This window comes from Schistocerca piceifrons, chromosome X (assembly GCF_021461385.2).
Source record: "Schistocerca piceifrons isolate TAMUIC-IGC-003096 chromosome X, iqSchPice1.1, whole genome shotgun sequence".
NCBI lineage: Eukaryota > Metazoa > Arthropoda > Insecta > Orthoptera > Acrididae > Schistocerca > Schistocerca piceifrons.
In genome coordinates, this window is record NC_060149.1 from 244554041 (window position 1) to 244574687 (window position 20647).

A 20647-nucleotide genomic window follows, 5' to 3' on the forward strand; every position below is an offset into this window, starting at 1 on the left:
GTGGTGTGACTGTAGCGCAATGAATAGCTGAATGAAAGAAAGCTTTCTTATGGGACTGAGGATGTGTTGAATCCGAAGGCACAACCTGATCAGTATTCGTTGCCTTACAGCAGATATCAAAAGTTATTTTATCAACTGGTATGGCCAAATTCAGATCCAAATGATTTATCTCACTTTTTCATTTCTTAACTCACAAGTGAAACTAATTTTCTCATGCAGTTTATTAAATATTTCGAGGAACTAGTTAACACCTTCATTAGTTCCATTATATTTAATCAAAATATCAACTACGTACCTAGAATAGGACTGAACGCCTAATTGTGTAGCTTGAAATGGGTAACCCGCTAGCAGTCCTTCTAGCAGACATGTTTATAAATTCAATAGAAGAAAAAATTTTCAGAAGCTACGCCCAGTAGGTGATGCACTCTACACCATGTTCACCTGGCATCGTAACTAGTTGCCAAACGTTTAGTTTAATGTCTGCTCTTTTAACAAGCTGTACCTGTTGTAACGATTTTTACCTTTTCCATGGAGGACTTTATTTCACATTTTATGCTGTTTGACTTGAGCTTCTTAGCTCATCAAATATATTTTTAATTTTAACGCCATGTAATTTGTGTAAGTACCAGCTGTATTCCTTGTTCTACTTTTCATTGCGGTCAAGTATGAAGTATTTTAGACGTTCATCTTGTAATATGTTACAACATTATAGTTGACTTCCTTCTGAAGAAGATACCCTTAGTGGTATCGAAACCTGGTCATGGTTTCTTCGTTAAACTAGTACAACCGGTTGGCCGAATACTTTATATATTAAGAAACAAAAAGTTAAACGAACTCTTTATGAGATGTCGTTACGAACTAACAATATTTGGAGTTTTTCCTTTACTTGTACTGTGAAACCTTGCTCTGAGCCAAATGTTATGATTCTAGGTCAACCGGAAGTATCCTACAGATTTTAATGAGTGAGTTTGCGAGTATCGAAACATGTGACACAAACGGCCGTATCTTTGGATTAGAGTGCTTATAAGCTTAAATTTTTCACACTACCAAGGCACTGTAGACATTAGTATGTGACATAAATATCAACTTGATACCACTACCCATTCCTGAGAAAAAGGAATCTTCACGGTCGGACGGACAGACAGACAGACAGACAAACGGATTACAAAGTGATCCTATAAGAGTTCCGGTTTTACCAACTGAGATACGGAACCCTAAAACTAGTTAGACTCAAAAAACAATCCTAAATGCAATCGCCAACAACCTCCAAGGCGGGCTAAATGCCATCATCATTGATAGTGGTGCACAAAGGAATAAGGCTGAGAAAATGGCAATCGAGGTGTATGCCGGCCAATTGTGAAACTAAATGCCAGTCCATTGCAAGGGTTGTCTACGACAGTAACAACATTGTGAATGGTAGCCTTACTCCTTTGACAAAATCTGTTGCTTGTATCTGCAATTTTTTGTTTGACAAGATGTCTTAAGAACAATGTACTTAAACAGTGACATGAGCAAAAAAGGAAGAGTGGAAAGAGTGGAGAATCAATTCGGGATGCAAGAAAACGTGGTAGAAATGAAGATAAACCTTAGCTGCACCGTTAAAACATATGGTGGTATGAGAAACTGAACGTGAAGAATAGGTATGTACAAAATATTTATTACTACCCAATATTTGACATTGTATGTGATTTTCACAATCGAATGACTAATCAATTTGTTTTTAATTCTGTATAAAGACAAATCTATGTCTTGCTTTGTTTCTGTTAAGCTGCAGGTATAAGCTTTGGTACGACTGCGTCCCACTAAAGCAAAGAGGTGTTCATTTTCACAACTTTTATTCCCTCGAAGTCCGCAGCTCGTGGTCTCGCGGCAGCGTTCTCGCTTCCAGAACACGGGGTCCTGTCCCGGGTTCGCTTCCCGGCGGGGTTAGGTATTTTCACCTGCCTCGAAATGGCTGGGTGTTGGTGTGTCGTTGTCATGATCATCATTCATCACCATTACGGTTGGAGGAAGGCAATGGCAAACCACCTCCTCTAGGACATGGCGTAGCACAACGGTACGTGTTTTCCGCATCGTACCCTACGCTCTGTCAAAGAGTACGGAACTTCATCAACATCATCATTCCCTCAAAGACAGGGTGAAGCAGAACTCCTTTTTTTATGAAGCCAATGGTCAACATTCTTGTCTTTTACAAGAGGTATCATACACTGAATGATGATCCAAACGAAAGCAGACTGCAAGCTACAGTTTGTTATTTTTTGGCAGATGGGAAGTATGACGTCGAACAGGTCTGTAGCAACACTATTATTCAGATTTTCACAGTAACCAAACGCGGAATAGAGAAAGAACAACTTGAAGGACGGAGCACTTCCAAGGTTCACAAGAAAGCAATTACCAATAATATAAACAAGAATTTGGTTTCACCATCACAACCACTTGCAAACAACTCCTTAGCTGAGAAGAAGAGGATCTGCAATATGTGGTCCGATATTTGAAGCCGCTTGAGTGCGAAACCGCGAGGCTGCTACGGTCGCAGGTTCGAATCCTGCCTTGGGCATGGATGTGTGTGATGTCCTTAGGTTAGTTAGGTTTACGTAGTTCTAAGTCTAAGGGACTGATGACCTCAGATGTTAAGTCCCATAGCGCTTAGAGCCATTTGAACCATATTTGAAGGAAGATACTGGAGAATTCTTCGACGAATTAATCAATAAAAACTTCTTTCTGTCCTTTAAACATTAGAATAAGGGGTCAAAAAATCACGTGATAATGTGCATAGTCAAAGTTATTATTAAAAAAATCGCCAGTTATACCTGAGACGTATTTTATTAGCATTTACCTCATTTTTACCGATAAAAGTATGACACTTAGAACGTTCAAAATCCTTCCATGTAAAATATTAGGTTTAATTCGTAAGATGATGAAATTAAAAAAAATTCTGTTGTAAAACGAATCTTTGCCCAGATTATAAAAACGAGGGCCATTCAAAAAGAAATCCAACACATTTTTTCTGAAGGCAGGTTAACTTTATTCAGGAACCCAACACACCGTATTATTCCACACTCTTTTGGCTATAAATCTCTATAGTTTAACATAATCTCATTTCAATGGACGGCCTTACGTTACCTTCCTAGGAAGGCTTTAATGACCCTATGGTTCCACTCTACAGGGCGACGTCGGAGTCAAAGTTTTGCTGCATCAATAGCCTCCCCGTCATCCACGTACTGCTTCCCGCCGACTGTATTCTTAACTGGGCCAAACAGGTGGAAGTCGGAAGATGTGAGATATGGGCTGTAGGGTGGATGAGGAAGAATAGTCCAATGGAGTTTTGTGAGCTCCTCCCAGGTGCGCAGACTTGTGAGAGGCCTTGCGTTTTCGTGGAAAAGGAGAAGTTCGTTTGCATTCTTGTGGCGGCTAGGCGGTTCTAGGCGCTTCAGTCTGGATCTGCGCGACCGCTACGGTCGCAGGTTCGAATCCTGCCTCGGGCATGGATGTGTGTGATGTACTTAGGTTAGTTAGGTTTAAGTAGTTCTAAGTTCTAGGGGACTGATGACCTCAGATGTTAAGTCAAATGGTTCAGATGGCTCTGAGCACTATGGGAGTTAACTTCTGAGGTCATCAGTCCCCTAGAACTTAGAACTACTTAAACCTAACTAACCTAAGGACATCACAAACATCCATGCCCGAGGCAGGATTCGAACCTGCGACCGTAGCGGTCGCGTGGTTCCAGACTGAAGCGCCTAGAACCGCTCGGCCACTCCGACCGGCGATGTTAAGTCCCATAGTGCTCAGAGCCATTTGAACCATTCTTGTGGCGACGGAGATACTGAAGTCGTTTCTTCAGTTTCCTGAGAGTAGCACAATACACTTCACAGTCGATCGTTGCACCATGAGGGAGGACATCAAATAGAATGGTCCCTTTAGGCACCCATAAGACGATAGCCGTGACTTTACCGGCTGAGAGTGCAGCTTTTAAACCTTTTCTTTGGAGGCATCACTCCGTGGACTGCCATTTTGTTTCCGGTTCGAAGTGATGAATCCATGTTTCATCGCCTTTGACGATGTTCGAAAAAAAAAAAATTGTCACAATCAGCCGCATAAAGCGCAAGCAGTTTCGCACACACACGGTCCTTTGTTGCTCTTTATGGTCTTCTGTTAGGCAGTGAGGCACCCAGCGGGCACACGCCTTTGAGTACCCCAACTCGTGGACAAGCGTGTGAGAACCATTAACAGAGACGTCCAGTTCAGGAGCGAGGTGTTTGATTGCTGGCCGGCACACGGGAGATGGGACAGGCTTGGCGACCTTGTTGCGATGACAACAGAGCCCTTGCCCAATGGCTCACAGTGCTTTTGTTCACTGTCAGGCCTCCGTAGACATTCTGTAAGCACCTATAAATATCTGCAAGCACCTATAAATATCTGCGATGTTCTGGTTTTCTGTCAAAAGAAACTCAATGACAGCTGTCTGCTTAGAACGTAACTCTATTACAGACTGAGATTCATGTTTTTGGCAGTTAGTCCACTTTTGATGTCTAGTTTCTATTTATCAGTGGGTTTGAGTCTTGATTGATGGTGAGAAACGACTCAAAGGATAAACCTGACAAAAAAAAAAAACCATCTTTCTGTGAAATAAAATCGTAACAGTATCTAACTAAAAGGCAATCGGCTGGAAAGTGCATATCTGTAAGATTAAAATGTGCTTTCGGGTAACAATGAGTACCGTACTGATCCATCTTGTGCACTGTTGTACGTTTGGAACGTACTTTGCATGTTTTCCACAAAGTAGTCGAGGCGGTATCGCGCAAGCCTGCCCTACTCTTTGATGGCGGCTCTCCTGAGGTCATCGAGTATGTGACGAGGTTCGCTGCGGCGACGCACTGAAGTTTGAACTAATCTCAAGCATGCTCAGTCGGACTCACGGCAGCAGTACCGCAGGTCATTCCATATGGCTGATACCTGCCAGTTTGAGGAAGGTATTCACGAGGTGAGAGCGGTGTTGTCGTGTATTATCGCCTCAGCTGAAGAACTGGTTGCGGAAATTTTGATTGTAGGGCTGGGAAATATTTTGGAGGATCCTTCATCGATACCACGCTGCCTTCAAATTACCGTCGATAGCTATGAGAGGTGCCAGTTATAGGAACATGGAAACGGCTCGGAACATGACTGATCTCACTGACTGCTGAAGCCGCAGACTGTACACTATCTGATCAAAAGTGTCCGGGAATCCCTGTACATTGCGAAACTGACCACTAGATGTCACGAGAGGCACACTCGTCAGTATAAAGGGAGGCGGGGAAGACTGTGTTACCTTTAGAGAAACAGTAACAGCGGTATGGGTCGGTCAGGAGTGCTCAATGACTTCGAACATGGAGTAATCATTTGTCGTCACCTGAGTAGCAAATACATTAGGGACATTTCAACTCTTCTGCAGCTGCCCAAGTCGACTGTTAGTGGCGCGTCTGTCAAATGGGAACGCGAAAGAAAACTTCAGCTATACGCAGACTAGGCAGACCTCATGTACTGACGGACTTTATAAATAATTGCTTAAAATCAGCGAAAGGAAACGCTCGTGATCTCCAGATGGCTACCAGAAGTCCAGCTAGCACAATTAATTTGAGGAGAGAGTCAAGAAGTTCGTCATATACAACAAATTTCTATACTCAATGATCAGCGACACTTGAGGTGGTGTAAAGAACGACATCTACATCATACTACACAAGCCATACGACGCTGTGTGGCGGAGGCTACTTCTGGTGCTGCCTCTGGATCATGGGGTCCTGGGTTCGATTCCCGGCCGGGTTGGGGATTTTCTCCGCTTGGGGACTGGGCATTTGTGTTGTCCGCATCATTTCATCATCTTTTCGTCATCATTCCTGAAAGTGGTGAGTCTGAACTGTGCAAAGATTGGGACTTTGTAGTTTGTAGGGGTGCTGGTAACGGTGCAGTGGCGCGCTCCACAAACCATCATCAGCAACTTCTGATACCACTGACTGATCCCCCCTTCCCTGTTCACTCGCGAATGGCGCGTGGGAAGAATGACTATCGGTAAGCCTGTCTATTAGCTCCGATTTCTCGAATTTTGTCCACGTGGTTATTTGGCGAGATATGTATGGGAGATAGTAAGATATTTGACCTTTCGCGCAAAGTACTCCCTCGAAATTGCAATAGGAAACTTCTCCGTGACGCACAAAGCATCTCTCGTAGCGTCTACTATTGAGGTTTATTGAGCATGTGTCTCGTGTAGCCTAAGCGATCTTGTGACGTAAGCCGCCGCTCTTCGTTGGCAATCCACTGCTGGCCATTCTGCGAATCGATACCATTTTCTGGGGTTGCTACTTTCTTATAGACAAACGTATCATCTGCGAACACCCTTAAAGAGCTTCGGAATCTTTCTACTAGATTATTTATATACCTTGTAAACAATGACGGTCTTACGATACTTACTTGGAGTACACCGGAAATTTACAACTGCCGACTTTGTTTCGTTTCTTGAATCGAGTCACAAATCTGGTCCTATTCTCGTTAAGCTCGTAATTTTTTCACCAAACGGCAGTACAGAACCGGTGTCAAATGTCTTCCTGAAGTCAAGGAACACGGTATGAACCCGAGCACATTTGTCCACAGCGCTAAGGATCTCATGGAGCACTAGAGCGAGCTGAGTTTTGCACGATCTCTGCTTGCGGAATCCATATTGCGCCGCGAAGTCATTATCGGAGTGGGACGGAAATAGGAAGATGTGATGTACATGTGCAGACAAAAAAGGGATTACAATTTCAGAAAAATTGGGTGTTTTGTTCAAGAGAAAGAGCTTCACACATTGAGTAAGTCAGTGAAACGATGGTCCACCTCTGACCCTTATGTAAGCAATTATTCGGCTTCGAATTGATTGACAGAGTTGTTGGATGTCCAACTGCCACGTTAGATCGTCAAACTCCCGAGCTGACTGCAAGCCCCTGCACATTCTACACATTGCTCCAAACGGTCTCAAATGTGGAAAGATCCAGCGACCTTCCTGCTCAGGTAAGGTTTAGCAAGCACGAAGACCAGCAGTAGAAACTCTCGCCTTATGCTGGCAGGCATTAGCTTGCCGAAATTTAAGCCCAGAATGGTTTGCTATGAAGGCAACAAAACGTAGCGTACAATATCGTCGACGTACCGCTGTGCTGTAAGGATGCCACAGATGATAAGAAAAGGGGTCCTGCCATGAAGAGAAATGGCAACCCAGACCATCGCTCTTGGATGTCGGGCCGTATAGCGGGTGACAAACAGGTTGGTATCCCACCACTGGCTGGAGCGTTTCCAGACACGTCTTCAGCCTGGAATCTCATCGACTGGAGTAAAATTGTCTTCCTTGATGAGTCCCGCTTCGGAATGAACTCCGATGAGCAGCGAAGACTTGCCTGGAGACGCCCCGGGCGGTGATGTGATAGCAATCTGACTGTCCCCCGCTACACGGCCCGACAACCGGGCGTAATTGTCTGTGTTGCCATTTCATTTCAGAGCAGGACTATTGGTTTGTCATCCGGTGCACCTTTAAAGCGCATCGGTACGTCGACGATATTGTACGCCCAGTTTTGTTGCCCTTCGTGGCAAGCCATTCTTGGCTTACATTTCAAGAAGATAATGTGCTCCCATCCTTCCGCACACGGCGAGAGTTTCTACTGCTCGTCTTCGTGCTTGGCAAACCCTCCCTTCGCCAGAGAGGTCACCAGATCTCTCCTCAATTAAGAACGTTTGATGCCCTCCATTCGGCTCGGGATTTTGACAATTTAACGAGCAAGTTGTACAGAATTTTGTACGATAACCCTCTGGAGGACATCAAGAACCTTATCAATCAATGCCAAACCGAATAATTGCTTACGTAAGGGCCAGAGTTGGACCAATGCGTTAATGCTTTCTGGATTTGTGAAGCTCTTTCTCTTGAATAAATCATCCAATTTTTTCTGAAATTGTAGTCATTTGTTTGTTTGTACATGTTCATCATATATACCGATTCCCGTCCCTTTGGAATAATTTCTTCGTGCTGTGTAGTTCTTTTCTTTTATTATCTTAGAGCGTACGTGAGCACAAAACATGTTCCATAATTCTACAACAGATTGATGTCAACAATGTAGGCCTATAATTACGTGCCTCTATCCTACAACCCTCCCTGAAAACGGGAATGTCCTACCCTTTTTACCAGTCGCTAGATACCCTTCGTTGCTCCAGTGTTCTACCATAAACTGCTACTAGGAAGGGAGCATGTTCTTTCGCGTAATTTTTGTAGAATCTGATAGAAATCTCAACTGGTCCAGATGCCCTTCCACTACTGAGCGATTGTAGTTGCTTTTCTATTCCACCATCGGTTATCTCGATATATGTCACATTGACGTTCGTACGATGACTGAAAGGTGAGACCCTGTTATGATCCTGGGCGGTGAATCAATTTCGGAAGACCGAATTCAGTATTTCGGCCATCTACATATTGTCTTCCGTTTCCCATTTGGGCTCCTCATTTTCGTCCTCAGCACTCAATATTTGATGCTGGCTACTCAGATTCTCTGCAGTTTGTATCTTGTCACTGCTCCTCAAAAATATTTTCATTTCTTTCTCAACATTCCTTGCAAAAATCGTGGTCATAAGTGTTATCGCAGCCTTGTGATCACTGATACCTCCCTCTAAGTTAACTGATTCGATAAGTTCAGGTCTGTTTGTTTCTAGGAGATCTAAGACGTTATCTGCTCCAAGTAATATTGGGACGAGACTCTTAGAATAATATCACAGGAAACCCTGACATTGGCATCAGTTTTGATAGCATTACCCTCCCAGTCTGTACTTGACAACTTGAAGTCATAACCTATTTCAACGGTATGACCAAGAAAATTACTAACGATATACTACTTGATCTCTCTAAAGCGCTCTGCCACTACAGATCCTGATCCAGGCGGTCAATAAAAGCGTCCGATTACCATTTTTGACCGACTTTTCACCAAGATTAATTCACATTCGGAATCCGTGTTAACGTCGCTAGATATTATCAAATATTTTACTACAATAAATATGCCACCACCATCGGCGACTAATCTATCCTTACAACAAATATTCCAATCTGTTTCCAACCAACTTCGTGTTGCTGATATTGAATTAGCGACACTAATTTTGGGACATGTCATTGGATGATCCTGCAGTTTACTAATAACATACACTACTCGCCATTGAAATTGCTACACCACGAAGATGACGTGCTACAGACGCGAAATTTAACCGACAGGAAGAAGATGCTGTGATATGCAAATGATTAGCTTTTCAGAGCATTCACACAAGGTTGGCGCCGGTGGCGACACCTACAACGTGCTGACATGAGGAACCAATTTCTCATACACAAATAACAGTTGATCGGCGTTACCTGGTGAAACGTTGTTGTGGTGCCCCAAGTAAGGAGGAGAAATGCGTACCATCACGTTTCCGACTTTGATAAAGGTAGGATTGTAGCCTATCGCGATTGCGGTTTATCGTATCGCGACATTGCTGCTCGCGTTGGTCGAGATCCAATGACTGTTAGCAGAATATGGAATCGGTGGATTCAGGAGGGTAATACGGAACGCCGTGGTGGATCCCAACGGCGTCGTATCACTAGCAGTCGAGATGACAGGCATCTTATTCACATGGCTGTAACGGATCGTGCAGCCACGTCTCGATCCCTGAGGCAACAGATGGGGATGTTTGTAAGACAACAACCACGAACAGTTCGACGACGTTTGCAGCAGCCTGGACTAGCAGCTCGGAGACCATGGCTGCGGTTACCCTTGACGCTGCATCACAGACAGGATCGCCTGCGATGGCGTGCTCAACGACGAACGTGAGAGCACGAATGGCGGAACGTCATTGTTTCGGATGAATCCAGGTTCTGTTATCAGCATCATGATGGTCGCATCCGTGTTTGGCGACATCGCGAAGAACACGGAGTGGAAGAGTGTTTCGTCATCGCCATACTGGCGTATCACCCGGCGTGATGGTATGGGGTGCCATTGGTTACACGTCTCGGTCACCTCTTGTTCGCATTGACGGCACTTTGAACAGTGGACTTTACATTTCAGATGTATTATGACCCGTGGCTCTACCCTTCATTCGATCCTTGTGAAACCCTACATTTCAGCAGGATAATGCACGACCGCATGTTGCAGGTCCTGTACGGGCCTTTCTGGATACAGAAAATGTTCGACTGCTGCCCTGGCCAGCTCATTCTCCAGATCTCTCACCAATTGAAAACGTCTGGTCAATGGTGGCCGAGCAACTGGCTCGTCACAATACGCCAGTCACTACTCTTGATGAACTGTGGTATCGTGTAGAAGCTGCATGGGCAGTTGTGCCTGTACACGCCATCCAAGCTTTGTTTGACTCAATGCCCAGGCGTATCAAGGCCGTTATTACGGCCAGAGGTGGTTGTTCTGGGTACTGATTTCTCAGGATCTATGCACACAAATTGTAATCACATGTAAGTTCTAGTACAATATATTTGTCCAATGAATACCCATTTATCATCTGCATTTCTTCTTGGTGTAGCAATTTTAATGGCCAGTAGTGTATTAATATTTTCAGTATCCGATCTGCGAAGACGAACATTCTCTGAGATCATTGTAACCTATGTAACTTCGATATTGGGAGGCAATTCGTCTCTTTTAGCAAGGGAGTTGGAGGGTGGTTCTCTAAATCCAAAATCCCCCATGTGCTCACTACACGTAGTACGCTACGCTAGTAGTCGCTTACTGCTTGTAGTGTACCCCTAATCTATTACGGGAAACCGTACAATTCTGCATCCGATAATGGAGGACGAGAGTTTCGCATCTGATACGGTCACAGAGTCTTCTGAGCCTTTGGTTTCGACCTTCCATTCTGCTCCAAAATAAAGGACCGCGTTCGACCATAGGTACTATGCTACCAATGGTCAGCTTTGCCTGCACCCTGCGTGTCGGTTGCACTCATTGTCCTCGATAACCCCCGGCGGAGCGTTTCCACGCCATGCACTAGACACCCCCCTCCCCCTCCACTGCCGGCAAACATACTGATGTGGCAATTAAATAGTAGGGTTTTGGTTTAGTGAATGCCTGAGGAACCTTAATTGGTGCCAACAGTGAAGTACGGATTAGATGGTTTTAGGGTATGGGGCTTTTTTTTCATGGTTGGGATGTACTCCCCTTATCGCGCTTAAGAAATCGATAAATGTAGAATGATAAGAACATATTCTACAGTATGATGTACTTCGTACAGTAGAGGAACAGTTCGGAGATGATGTCTGACCAGCATGAGAGTGCACCCTGTCATAAAGCAGCATCAGTGAGGCAATGGTTAGTGGACAGTGATGTTCCCGAAGTGGACTTCCCTGTCCAGAGTCCCGACTTGAACCAAATGGAACACCTGTATATGAGTTAGATCGACGAGTTCTCTCCAGACTCCAGAGTCCCTAATCTCTACCTTCTCTGGTTTCTGCTCTGGATGATTGGGCTGCCATTCCTTCACAGACAGACACCTCATTGAAAGTGTCTCCAGCAGAGTTCAAACTATCATCAAGGTGAAGGACGGAGCTACCGATTTTAATGCTCACTAGTATATGTCCCGGTACTTTTGATCAGTTACTCTATGCTTAAGACGTACAGTGTTATCTGGCTGTATCAACACTCTTTTATGACGGTCATCAGACGTCAAAAAAATCCTGATTCGTTGATGAAGAAAATCCTACACTGCTAATCCAAATTCCATTCCAACTCTGCGCTTGTAAAACTTCTTCGTGCTCCCGGATGCTGGATTAATTGTAATCTTGTTTGTAATGAACGACTAGGGGCCGTATCGATGGTGTGGACACAGTTTCGTACTGACTAGGTTGTACAGCCCACCCGGTAGGCTGCAAAGGGTAGCGCACAGTTCTGTTCTATTCTTCTAGGGGTAATTATGAGACGTAACTTAAAGCATCAGCTGATGTTTCTGTCCACGGGCAACCACTTTGGGGCAGGTCGCAAAAGTTTTGTGTGTCCCATTGACGAGTGAGGGTACCTGACAAGTAGCCGCAGTGTATGTCACTAGTGCAGGCAGCTTTTGTACTGAGAATCCGTCTCATGGCAATCATGGCCTGTCTTTGAAATGACTCTTCAAGGAATCTTGACAGATGGTACAGAATTTAGAAGACTCGTTGTCCCGTTCGCGATAGGAGACACTACGCGCTTTACTGAAATATACTGTGAGTGCATGTTTACTTTTACCTACATTACAGCGGTTGTGGCAATTTCTATGGTCGAAAGATTTCTATTCAAAACGAGGCAAACTATGCAACTCATGAAAATGGTGCATATTTTTAAGCAGTTTCTGTTGAGTTGTTAGGGACTCAACTTGAGCCTCATTTCCAACATAAATGGTAGCAGTATCTATCATGTAAATTTCAAATGGTTCAAATGGCTCTGAGCACTACGGGACTTAACTGCTGAGGTCATCAGTCCCCTAGAACGTAGAACTACTTAAACCTAACTAACCTAAGGACGTCACACACGTCCATCAGCCCCCTAGAATTTAGAACTACTTAAACCTAACTAACCTAAGGAGATCACATACATCCATGCCCGAGGCAGGATTCGAACCTGCGACTGTAGCGGTCGCGCGGTTCCAGACTGAAGCGTCTAGAACCGCTCGGCCACTGCGGCCGGCGAGACAGTTCCAGTGGGAGAGGAATAAAGAGAAGGAGAAAGTGGACGTGGGTGAGAGCCAGAGATAAGGACAGGCGGAATGTATAACAATGACAATGAAGGAGAGAGAGCTAGTGACAGTGAGAAGAGGCATGAGCAGTGGGAAGGAATGAATGAGGCAGTGGCGGTAAGAGAGAGAGTAAGGGGGTAACAGTGACAATGAGAGGAGACGGTAGTAGGGCAGAACAGAAAACACTGTGGCTGTTCTATTTTTTCACTAGTAACTCATCGTGCAGAAATCGGTGATACCTCTTAATCGGTTTGGTAAAGCAAATGGCCGGCCCTGTAGGTCTGTCACCGACAATTCCTACCCATAAATTGACACTCAAAGTGATCGTGATGCCTCAACACCATGATTGCTTGACGATCTGCATCTGCCCGCAAGTGCATACTGTGGTGATTTACTCTACCATCTCTTGTGAATTCTGCCCATCTGCAATTAAAATGTAGGTTGTGGACTGCGAACCTTAAACGGCCCAAATCTCAACAGGTTTTGGTTTCTGGACATATCATCATCGGAACTTTTCCCCTAGTTTCGACCAATACTATCTCCTGTGGAAACAAGTGAGACTTTATTTTAACATGCTGTGTATAACCATTGTAGTAAACTCGAGTGAAAGCAACATTCCATACTCGGCGGCGACGTTACTGCTGCAGTATCTTATGTACTTAAACATAAAATTCATAACTTGTCGCACAGAACATTGCTCTACACGGATTGGTTCGATACTCGGTCAGTCGAATCAACTCATGTAGAACAATGCTCTGTGAGATTTACTGAGGAACTGATATCATTCCACACACATTTGATGAGTATGGAACATTGCTCTTTCTTGAGTCTTCTACGACAGTGGTTATGTCTTCAATGACTGAAGCACATTTGTATAAACCCTCACAGAGTGACGGTATAGAATTACGATGACAGGAGTATTCTTCAAAATGGACCATCGCCTAATCAGCTGACAGTCTATCTATATCTATCAAACTATAAATTAAGGTAACTGGTGCGGTTTTTCTGTCTGTATGTGAATGCTAATCTCAGTGGTTTTGATACGGCTGTCAATAATAGGTAGACCACCGAAGAAAAGCAGGAAAAGAAACTTGCTTTGCTGCCATTCTGTGGCGTTGTGTCGGGCAAGATAAGCCTCCTGTTGAAAAGACACAAGATCAAATCAATCTTTAGGCCTCCAACGAAAATCCGTCAATTACTGAGACCAGTTAAAGACGCAGTAGGTCTCATAACACCTGGAGTCTACGAAATACCTTGTGAGTGTGGCCAGAAGTACATCGGATAATCAGTGGGCACTGTGGAACAAAAAGTGAACACCAGATGCAAATGTTGAACATACAATTAAGAAAGTGACTTGGGATTGCAACTACTTGATTGAAAACAGATGCAGTCGATTAGCACAAATTTATTTTAACTCCCGACCTTCAGTCATCACATTACAAGGGTCTCCTATCACGCAGTGGTAATAAATTGCGCTTACGTGGAGTAAAGTGCGATAAATCAAAACTAATTCCTATCGAATGACCCAGGCGTAATGCGAAGTGCGAGAAGAATTCCCCAATACACGGCCCATGAAACCGTCGTGGAAACTTTGCCGACGTGATCCAACAAATTAATCAGCCGGAACGGGTGCAATATCAACGAATTCAGCGTGGCGGGGCGGCGTTGTTGTGAGGACGTCGACCGACCTCGTGGTGCTGCAAGGCTGCGCTCGTCTATTCACTCCTAGCTATCTTGCTCAGTACATAGATGAACCAAAACTTTCTATCTCCAAGCTCAATCGTTCCATTTACTAAGTCCTAATCTGCAGAATTGCTCACTCTTTCTCAGGCAAGCTGAGTAAAGAACGCCCCGTCCGCACTCTAGGCAAGCTGGGAATGGAAGACCTCTACGGAGACTTCTCCCAGTCCGCTCTTCGCCTTGGTTTCCCCTCTAGCAAAATCACTTACGCCAATTGCAGCACAAGTCGTGTTAATTATGCATCGCTTCCCAGGGCCGACCAATGCCTGCTCTGGGAAGTGAACGAATTCCCACAAAATTTCCCTTCCTCTCAACTTCTGCTATTTAGCTCCTCCCAGGCCAGCCATCGAGGTTAACGTCTGCACAAAACACCAGTTTTTCCGGAATTCTGACTCCCAGGAGAGTACTTCAAATTCCTCGGTCCTACGTTCCCATCGGAGGCCAGTGTATTTCATTCTGTCGGTCTTCACCTGATTTACTTCAGACTCTGCGGACCGTGAATTCAGCGTGAAGTTGCTATAGTCACGGACACGCATATTTGGGCCTCTGTTGACCGCTCCACCATATCTTTGCGCGGCTTACTCGCACGTTTAACTGAAAACGGGACGACAGACATTTATCAACAGGCGTACAAGTTCTCCGTCTGCTTCCCGGTACACCAGCATGGGGTCAACTACCCACTCACTGTCACTCGTCTTAAGGCAGCCCCGTTAGTGCTTTCTCAGAGCTCGAGCCGCCCTAAGCTGCCTATTGTCGCTTCCCTTCGCCGTTCCCCAGCCGGCCACGGTTAACTCGAATACTTCCCTGGGATAAACTAGTCTCCAGTAAATCGACGCTTTTCCACAAAGTTTTCATGTCATGTGAATTACTTTAAAACCATCACCCAACATTAATTATTCCAATACATACATACTATACCCTCTACAAAATGCATTGTACCTTGTCAGTCATTTTTATTCCGCCCTACTGTTCGCTCAACGTGAGTTAGGTGATCTTTAATGACTTCATGTAAGGGGCATAGTTCTTGCCATCTTACAGGATTACCCTGGTAGAATTGTCTTTTACGGTCGCAGCTCGAACTTTCCGAGGCTATAGTTCGGACTTAGACGACAGAGGGATAGAGAAACAATTAAAATCGCTGAAAAGAGGAAAGGCCGCTGGACCTGATGGGATACCAGTTCATTTTACACAGAGTACGCGAAGGAACTTGCCCCCCTTCTTGCAGTGGTGTACCGTAGGTCTCTAGAAGAGCGTAGCATTCCAAAGGATTGGAAAAGAGCACAGGTCATCCCCGTTTTCATGAAGGGACGTCGATCAGATGTGCAGAACTATAGACCTATCTATATCTCTAACGTCGACCAGTTGTAGAATTTTGGAACACGTATTATGTTCGAGTATAATGAATTTTCTGGAGACTAGAAATCTACTCTGTAGGAATCAGCATGGGTTTCGAAAAAGACGGTCGTGTGAAACCCAGCTCGCGCTATTCGTCCACGAGACACAGAGGGCCATAGACACAAGTTCAGAGGTAGATGCCGTGTTTCTTGACTTCCGCAAGGCGTTCGATACAGTTCCTCACAGTCGTTTAATGAACAAAGTAAGAGCATATGGACTATCAGACCAATTGTGTGATTGGATTGAAGAGTTCATAGATAACAGAACGCAGCATGTCATTCTCAATGGAGAGAAGTCTTCCGAAGTAAGATTGATTTCAGGTGTGCCGCAGGGGAGTGTCGTAGGACCGTTGCTATTCACAATATACATAAATGACCTTGTGGACGACATCGGACGTTCACTGAGGTTTTTTGCGGATGATGCTGTGGTATATCGAGAGGTTGTAACAATGGAAACTTGTACTGAAATGCAGGAGGATCTGCCGCGAATTGACGAATGGTGCAGGGAATGGCAATTGAGTCTCAATGTAGACAAGTGTAATGTGCCGCTAATACATAGAAAGATAGATCCCTTATCCTTTAGCTACAAAATAGCAGGTCGGCAACTAGAAGCAGTTAATTCCATAAATTATCTGGGAGTACGCATTAGGAGTGATTTAAAATGGAATGATCATATAAAGTTGATCGTCGGTAAAGCAGATGCCAGACTGAGATTCATTGGAAGAATCCTAAGGAAATGCAATCCGAAAACAAAGGAAGTAGGTTACAGTACACTTGTTCGCTCACTGCTTGAATACAGCTCAGCAGTGTGGGATCCGTACCAGATAGGGTTGACACAAGAGATAGAGAAGATCCAACGGAGAGCAGCGCGCTTCGTTACAGGATCATTTAGTAATCGCGAAAGTGTTACGGAGATGATAGATAAACTCCAATGGAAGACTCTGAAGGAGAGACGCTCAGTAACTCGGTACGGGCTATTGTTGAAGTTTCGAGAACATACCTTCACCGAGGAGTCAAGCAGTATATTGCTCCCACCTACGTATATCTCGCGAAGAGAACATGAAGATAAAATCAGAGAGATTAGAGCCCACACAGAGGCATACCAACAATCCTTCTTTCCACGAACAATACGAGACTGGAATAGAAGGGAGAACCGATAGAGGTACTCAAGGTACCCTCCGCCACACAACGGCAGGTGGCTTGCGGAGTATGGATGTAGATGTAGATGTAGAACAACAATGCGGCGGGCTGGTATGACATGGGCATACAAAAACTTCCACAGCGTCTACAAAAATGCATCGACAGAAACTGTGATTATGTCGAAAAATAGCTAAATGTTCAATCTGTAAACTGATGTAAACTATTGTAGAATTAAACAGGTCTATGTACTTACAAAAAATTGGAGACCTTACTTTTGGGATTACTGTCGTAGAATTGTCTTTTACGGTCGCAGCTCGATCTTTCCGAGGCTATAGATCAGACTTTATGAGTACACCTCGTATTTGAGCAGGTTGGCCTGCAGTAAAGCGAGCTAGATTAGGCAGTGCTCTTACGGTATCCTTGCGGTCGAGGGGGCGCAGCGTGACGCGGAAGCCGGCGGAGCGCGACGAGTTGTCGCTGTGCCAGGTGACGAGTAGCGAGGTGGCGGTGACGGGCCGCGCCCACACGTGTCGCACGGTGGGTGCCACGCAGCGCCGCCGCAGCTCCGGGTCGGCCAGAGTCAGGCCGGACACTTCTGCGGGCGCCGAACACTCGTGCTCCGCCGCCAGCGCCATCTCCAGCTTGGGGTGCTCGTCCAGCCACAGCAGCAGCTCGCGCGACTCGCAGCCGCAGTCCAGCGGGTTCCCTGCAACACGCCGCCAGCCGCTATCAGCCTCGCGATGTCGGTCGGCATTACGCCTTCAATTACAGAGCACGTGACGGTACAAACCCCCGTTACTAGATGAATATTTCTAGTATGCGAGGACTGCTTTGTGGAAAGCGAACGCGCTACACGGAGCGCGATTCGCAGAAGCGCATGACGTGCCCGCGCAAGATTTTGCAACGGTCGCCGGGCGGCCGCGTGGCCTGCAGCTTGGGGTATTGTTTGGTTTTCCGCGCATTACGCGAAAACCATGTAACTTACGGTGAAGAGCGATGCGGCAGTGGATTGTGGTCAGCAATATGCACCTTCTTAATGATCGATCTTTCCTTCAAGTCACGAGACGCAGAAGTTATAGTAACCTCAAAATCGGTTAATATTACGAATACTGAAAGATTAATAAAAATAGTAAATAACAACTTACAGGGATGAGCGAGTACTCATTAAAAACGTTACGTCATAGCGGATCGAGTGCCGTAGTCATATGTTAAGATTCATAAATAATTAAGCCCGTAAAGAGCAATAAACAAAGTTTAAGGGGAAATTGTTTGTAAAATTCAATAGAAAATTCATGGCGTAAAGAACGGCACTATATAATATTTGCCGTGCGGGATTAGCCGTGCGGTTTAAGGCGCTGCAGTCATGGACTGTGCGGCTGGTCCCGGCGGAGGTTCGAGTCCTCCCTCGGACATGGGTGTGTGTGTTTGTCCTTACGATAATTTACGTTAAGTAGTGTGTAAGCTTAGGGACTGATGACCTTAATAGTTAAGTCCCATAAGATTTCACACATATTTTGAACATATAATATTTTGGGGGCATAACACGTATTTTAAACTAGTTAAGTTATAGTATACACTTAACTTCCAATAGTTTTCGTTGTTTGCAAATTATTATTAACATTTATCGCCCATAACTAATTAATTATTATAGATATGAAGATTTTGAGCAGCGCAATGTGTAGATCGCTATAGACTACATCTAAAAACGGTGCTAAATGCAGTTCTACGTTAAAACTTTGCAGCACAAATGTCAACGAACAAATTTGCGCTAAGAGCGAAATTTTGCAAAAACTAAAACTTGATTTACGGGCGATAGAATAACCCAAGAAGTTAATGTAACATAAGATGTACTTTTTAGAGCGGTTCCGATGGTCCACTTATTTCTTTCGAGGGATATATGTGTCACAATATGTAACCCTGACTGGTGAGATTGGTACTTGCATAAGAAGGGGGTTGGCGTCCGAGCCTGTATGAGCGAGCGGCCATCTTGGCCAGTGGTCAGTCGTTGGTCGGTCGTTTTGGAGGGTGGGTGGCGAGCAAGCCCCACTTGAGGGTGGCCCATGTGGTCCTTTGAGAATTCTTTTTCGCACCGATTTACTTCGACAAAGAGTACTGTTTAATGGTGCAAGTGTGCAAGCATATATATGGTGAACTGGAAGTGCTACGATTATTTGTGTGAGTACGATTTTACGAGGTATACATCGTCGTAAGTGAACATGTGGCTAACTGTGATTTCTCGCCAAAACTGCTAGAACAAAGAGGACAGTGGAACTTGTGGTTCTGTTCGAATTATTTGAATAATTTTCGTTTATAGCAGCCTACATTACTGCTATTGGGGGCTCGGAGTCAAATTATTATTAAATTAAAACTGTAAACCGTCTCACCATTGTGTGAAAGAAAAGAACAATGCCAATAAATAGTGATTGAACTGTGTCGTGAAAAACTGATTTTAGTATAACAATCGCCTAATTCTTGTTCCCTAGCATAAATTGTACTTATGTCTGAGTGAATAATTAATTCAAAAACTATAACAAATGCTCGGGTGTGGAAGTGTACTAATGCACCAATCATCCCCTGAGACTTACGTGAGAGCCAAAAATTTGGAATAACATTTTTTAACCAACATTTGTATATGCACATTCGTGTGAACGCTCGAACCGCACTTCTTTATTATTTTACTGCCCCGTCGCAAGCAGTAAATAACAGCGGAAAACTGCTCCTATAGGAACCCGAAAAAGGCAAATATGATTCTGTTTAAAAACTTCTGAATGAAAAGTGAGATATGACCTGCCTCATTCTACCTTCAAAAATGGTTCACATGGCTCTGAGCACTATGGGACTTAACATCTCAGGTCAGCAGTCCCCTAGAACTTAGAACTACTTAAACCTAACTAACCTAAAGACATCACACACATCCATGTCCGAGGCAGGATTCGAACCTGCGACCGTAGCGGTCACACGGTTCCAGACTGAAGCGCCTAGAACCGCACGGCCACACCGGCCGGCATTCTACCTTCCACAACACTTAAAATAGTTCAGAAAAATATTGGCTTGCTAACGTATTCGTTCTGTTTTTAACGTGCAACTGACCTCTCCCTCCCACAAGCTCCCCTGTCTGTAACTCGCTCACAACCACTTTTTTTTTTTAATTCTCATTTTGTTCGTTTTCGTCCGTTGTATGTGCTCGGGGCGGACGTCGTAAGACACCCGTTTAAGTTCGTCTTTGAACGGTTAACTCAGTTTTTTTTATTACAGAGGGGTGCTAACCCTCTGGCCGAACACGCTGAGCTACCGTGCCGGCACCACTAGTCCATCGCTGTAAGTCGCTCAGCCGGCCGGAGTGGACGCGCGGTTAAAGGCGCTTCAGTCTGGAACAGCACAACCGCTACGGTCGCAGGTTCGAATCCTGCCTCGGGCATGGATGTGTGTGATGTCCTTAGGCTAGTTAGGTTTAAGTAGTTCTAAGTTCTAGGGGACTTATGACCACAGCAGTTGAGTCCCATAGTGCTCAGAGCCATTTGAACCATTTTTTTGTAAGTCGCTCATACCCGTCCACTATCACTTCCCCATTATCTCACTCATCCAGCCCAACTCATTGTCCTGATCTCTTTGTCTCTAACTGTCACTGCCTCCTTTCTCACAGCCACCGTCTTTTT

At 44.8% G+C, this 20647-nt stretch overlaps 1 protein-coding gene across 1 annotated transcript in view; it reads right to left on the reverse strand.

The window, feature by feature from the left end:
- The window catches only part of LOC124722288 (protein artichoke-like), a 408123-nt gene that overhangs the window by 118550 nt on the left and 268926 nt on the right, over positions 1-20647 (reverse strand). The window contains exon 2 of the mRNA XM_047247473.1: positions 17405-17697. Within this exon, the coding sequence (XP_047103429.1) occupies positions 17405-17697 (293 nt within the window). The remainder of the gene's footprint in view (positions 1-17404; positions 17698-20647) is intronic.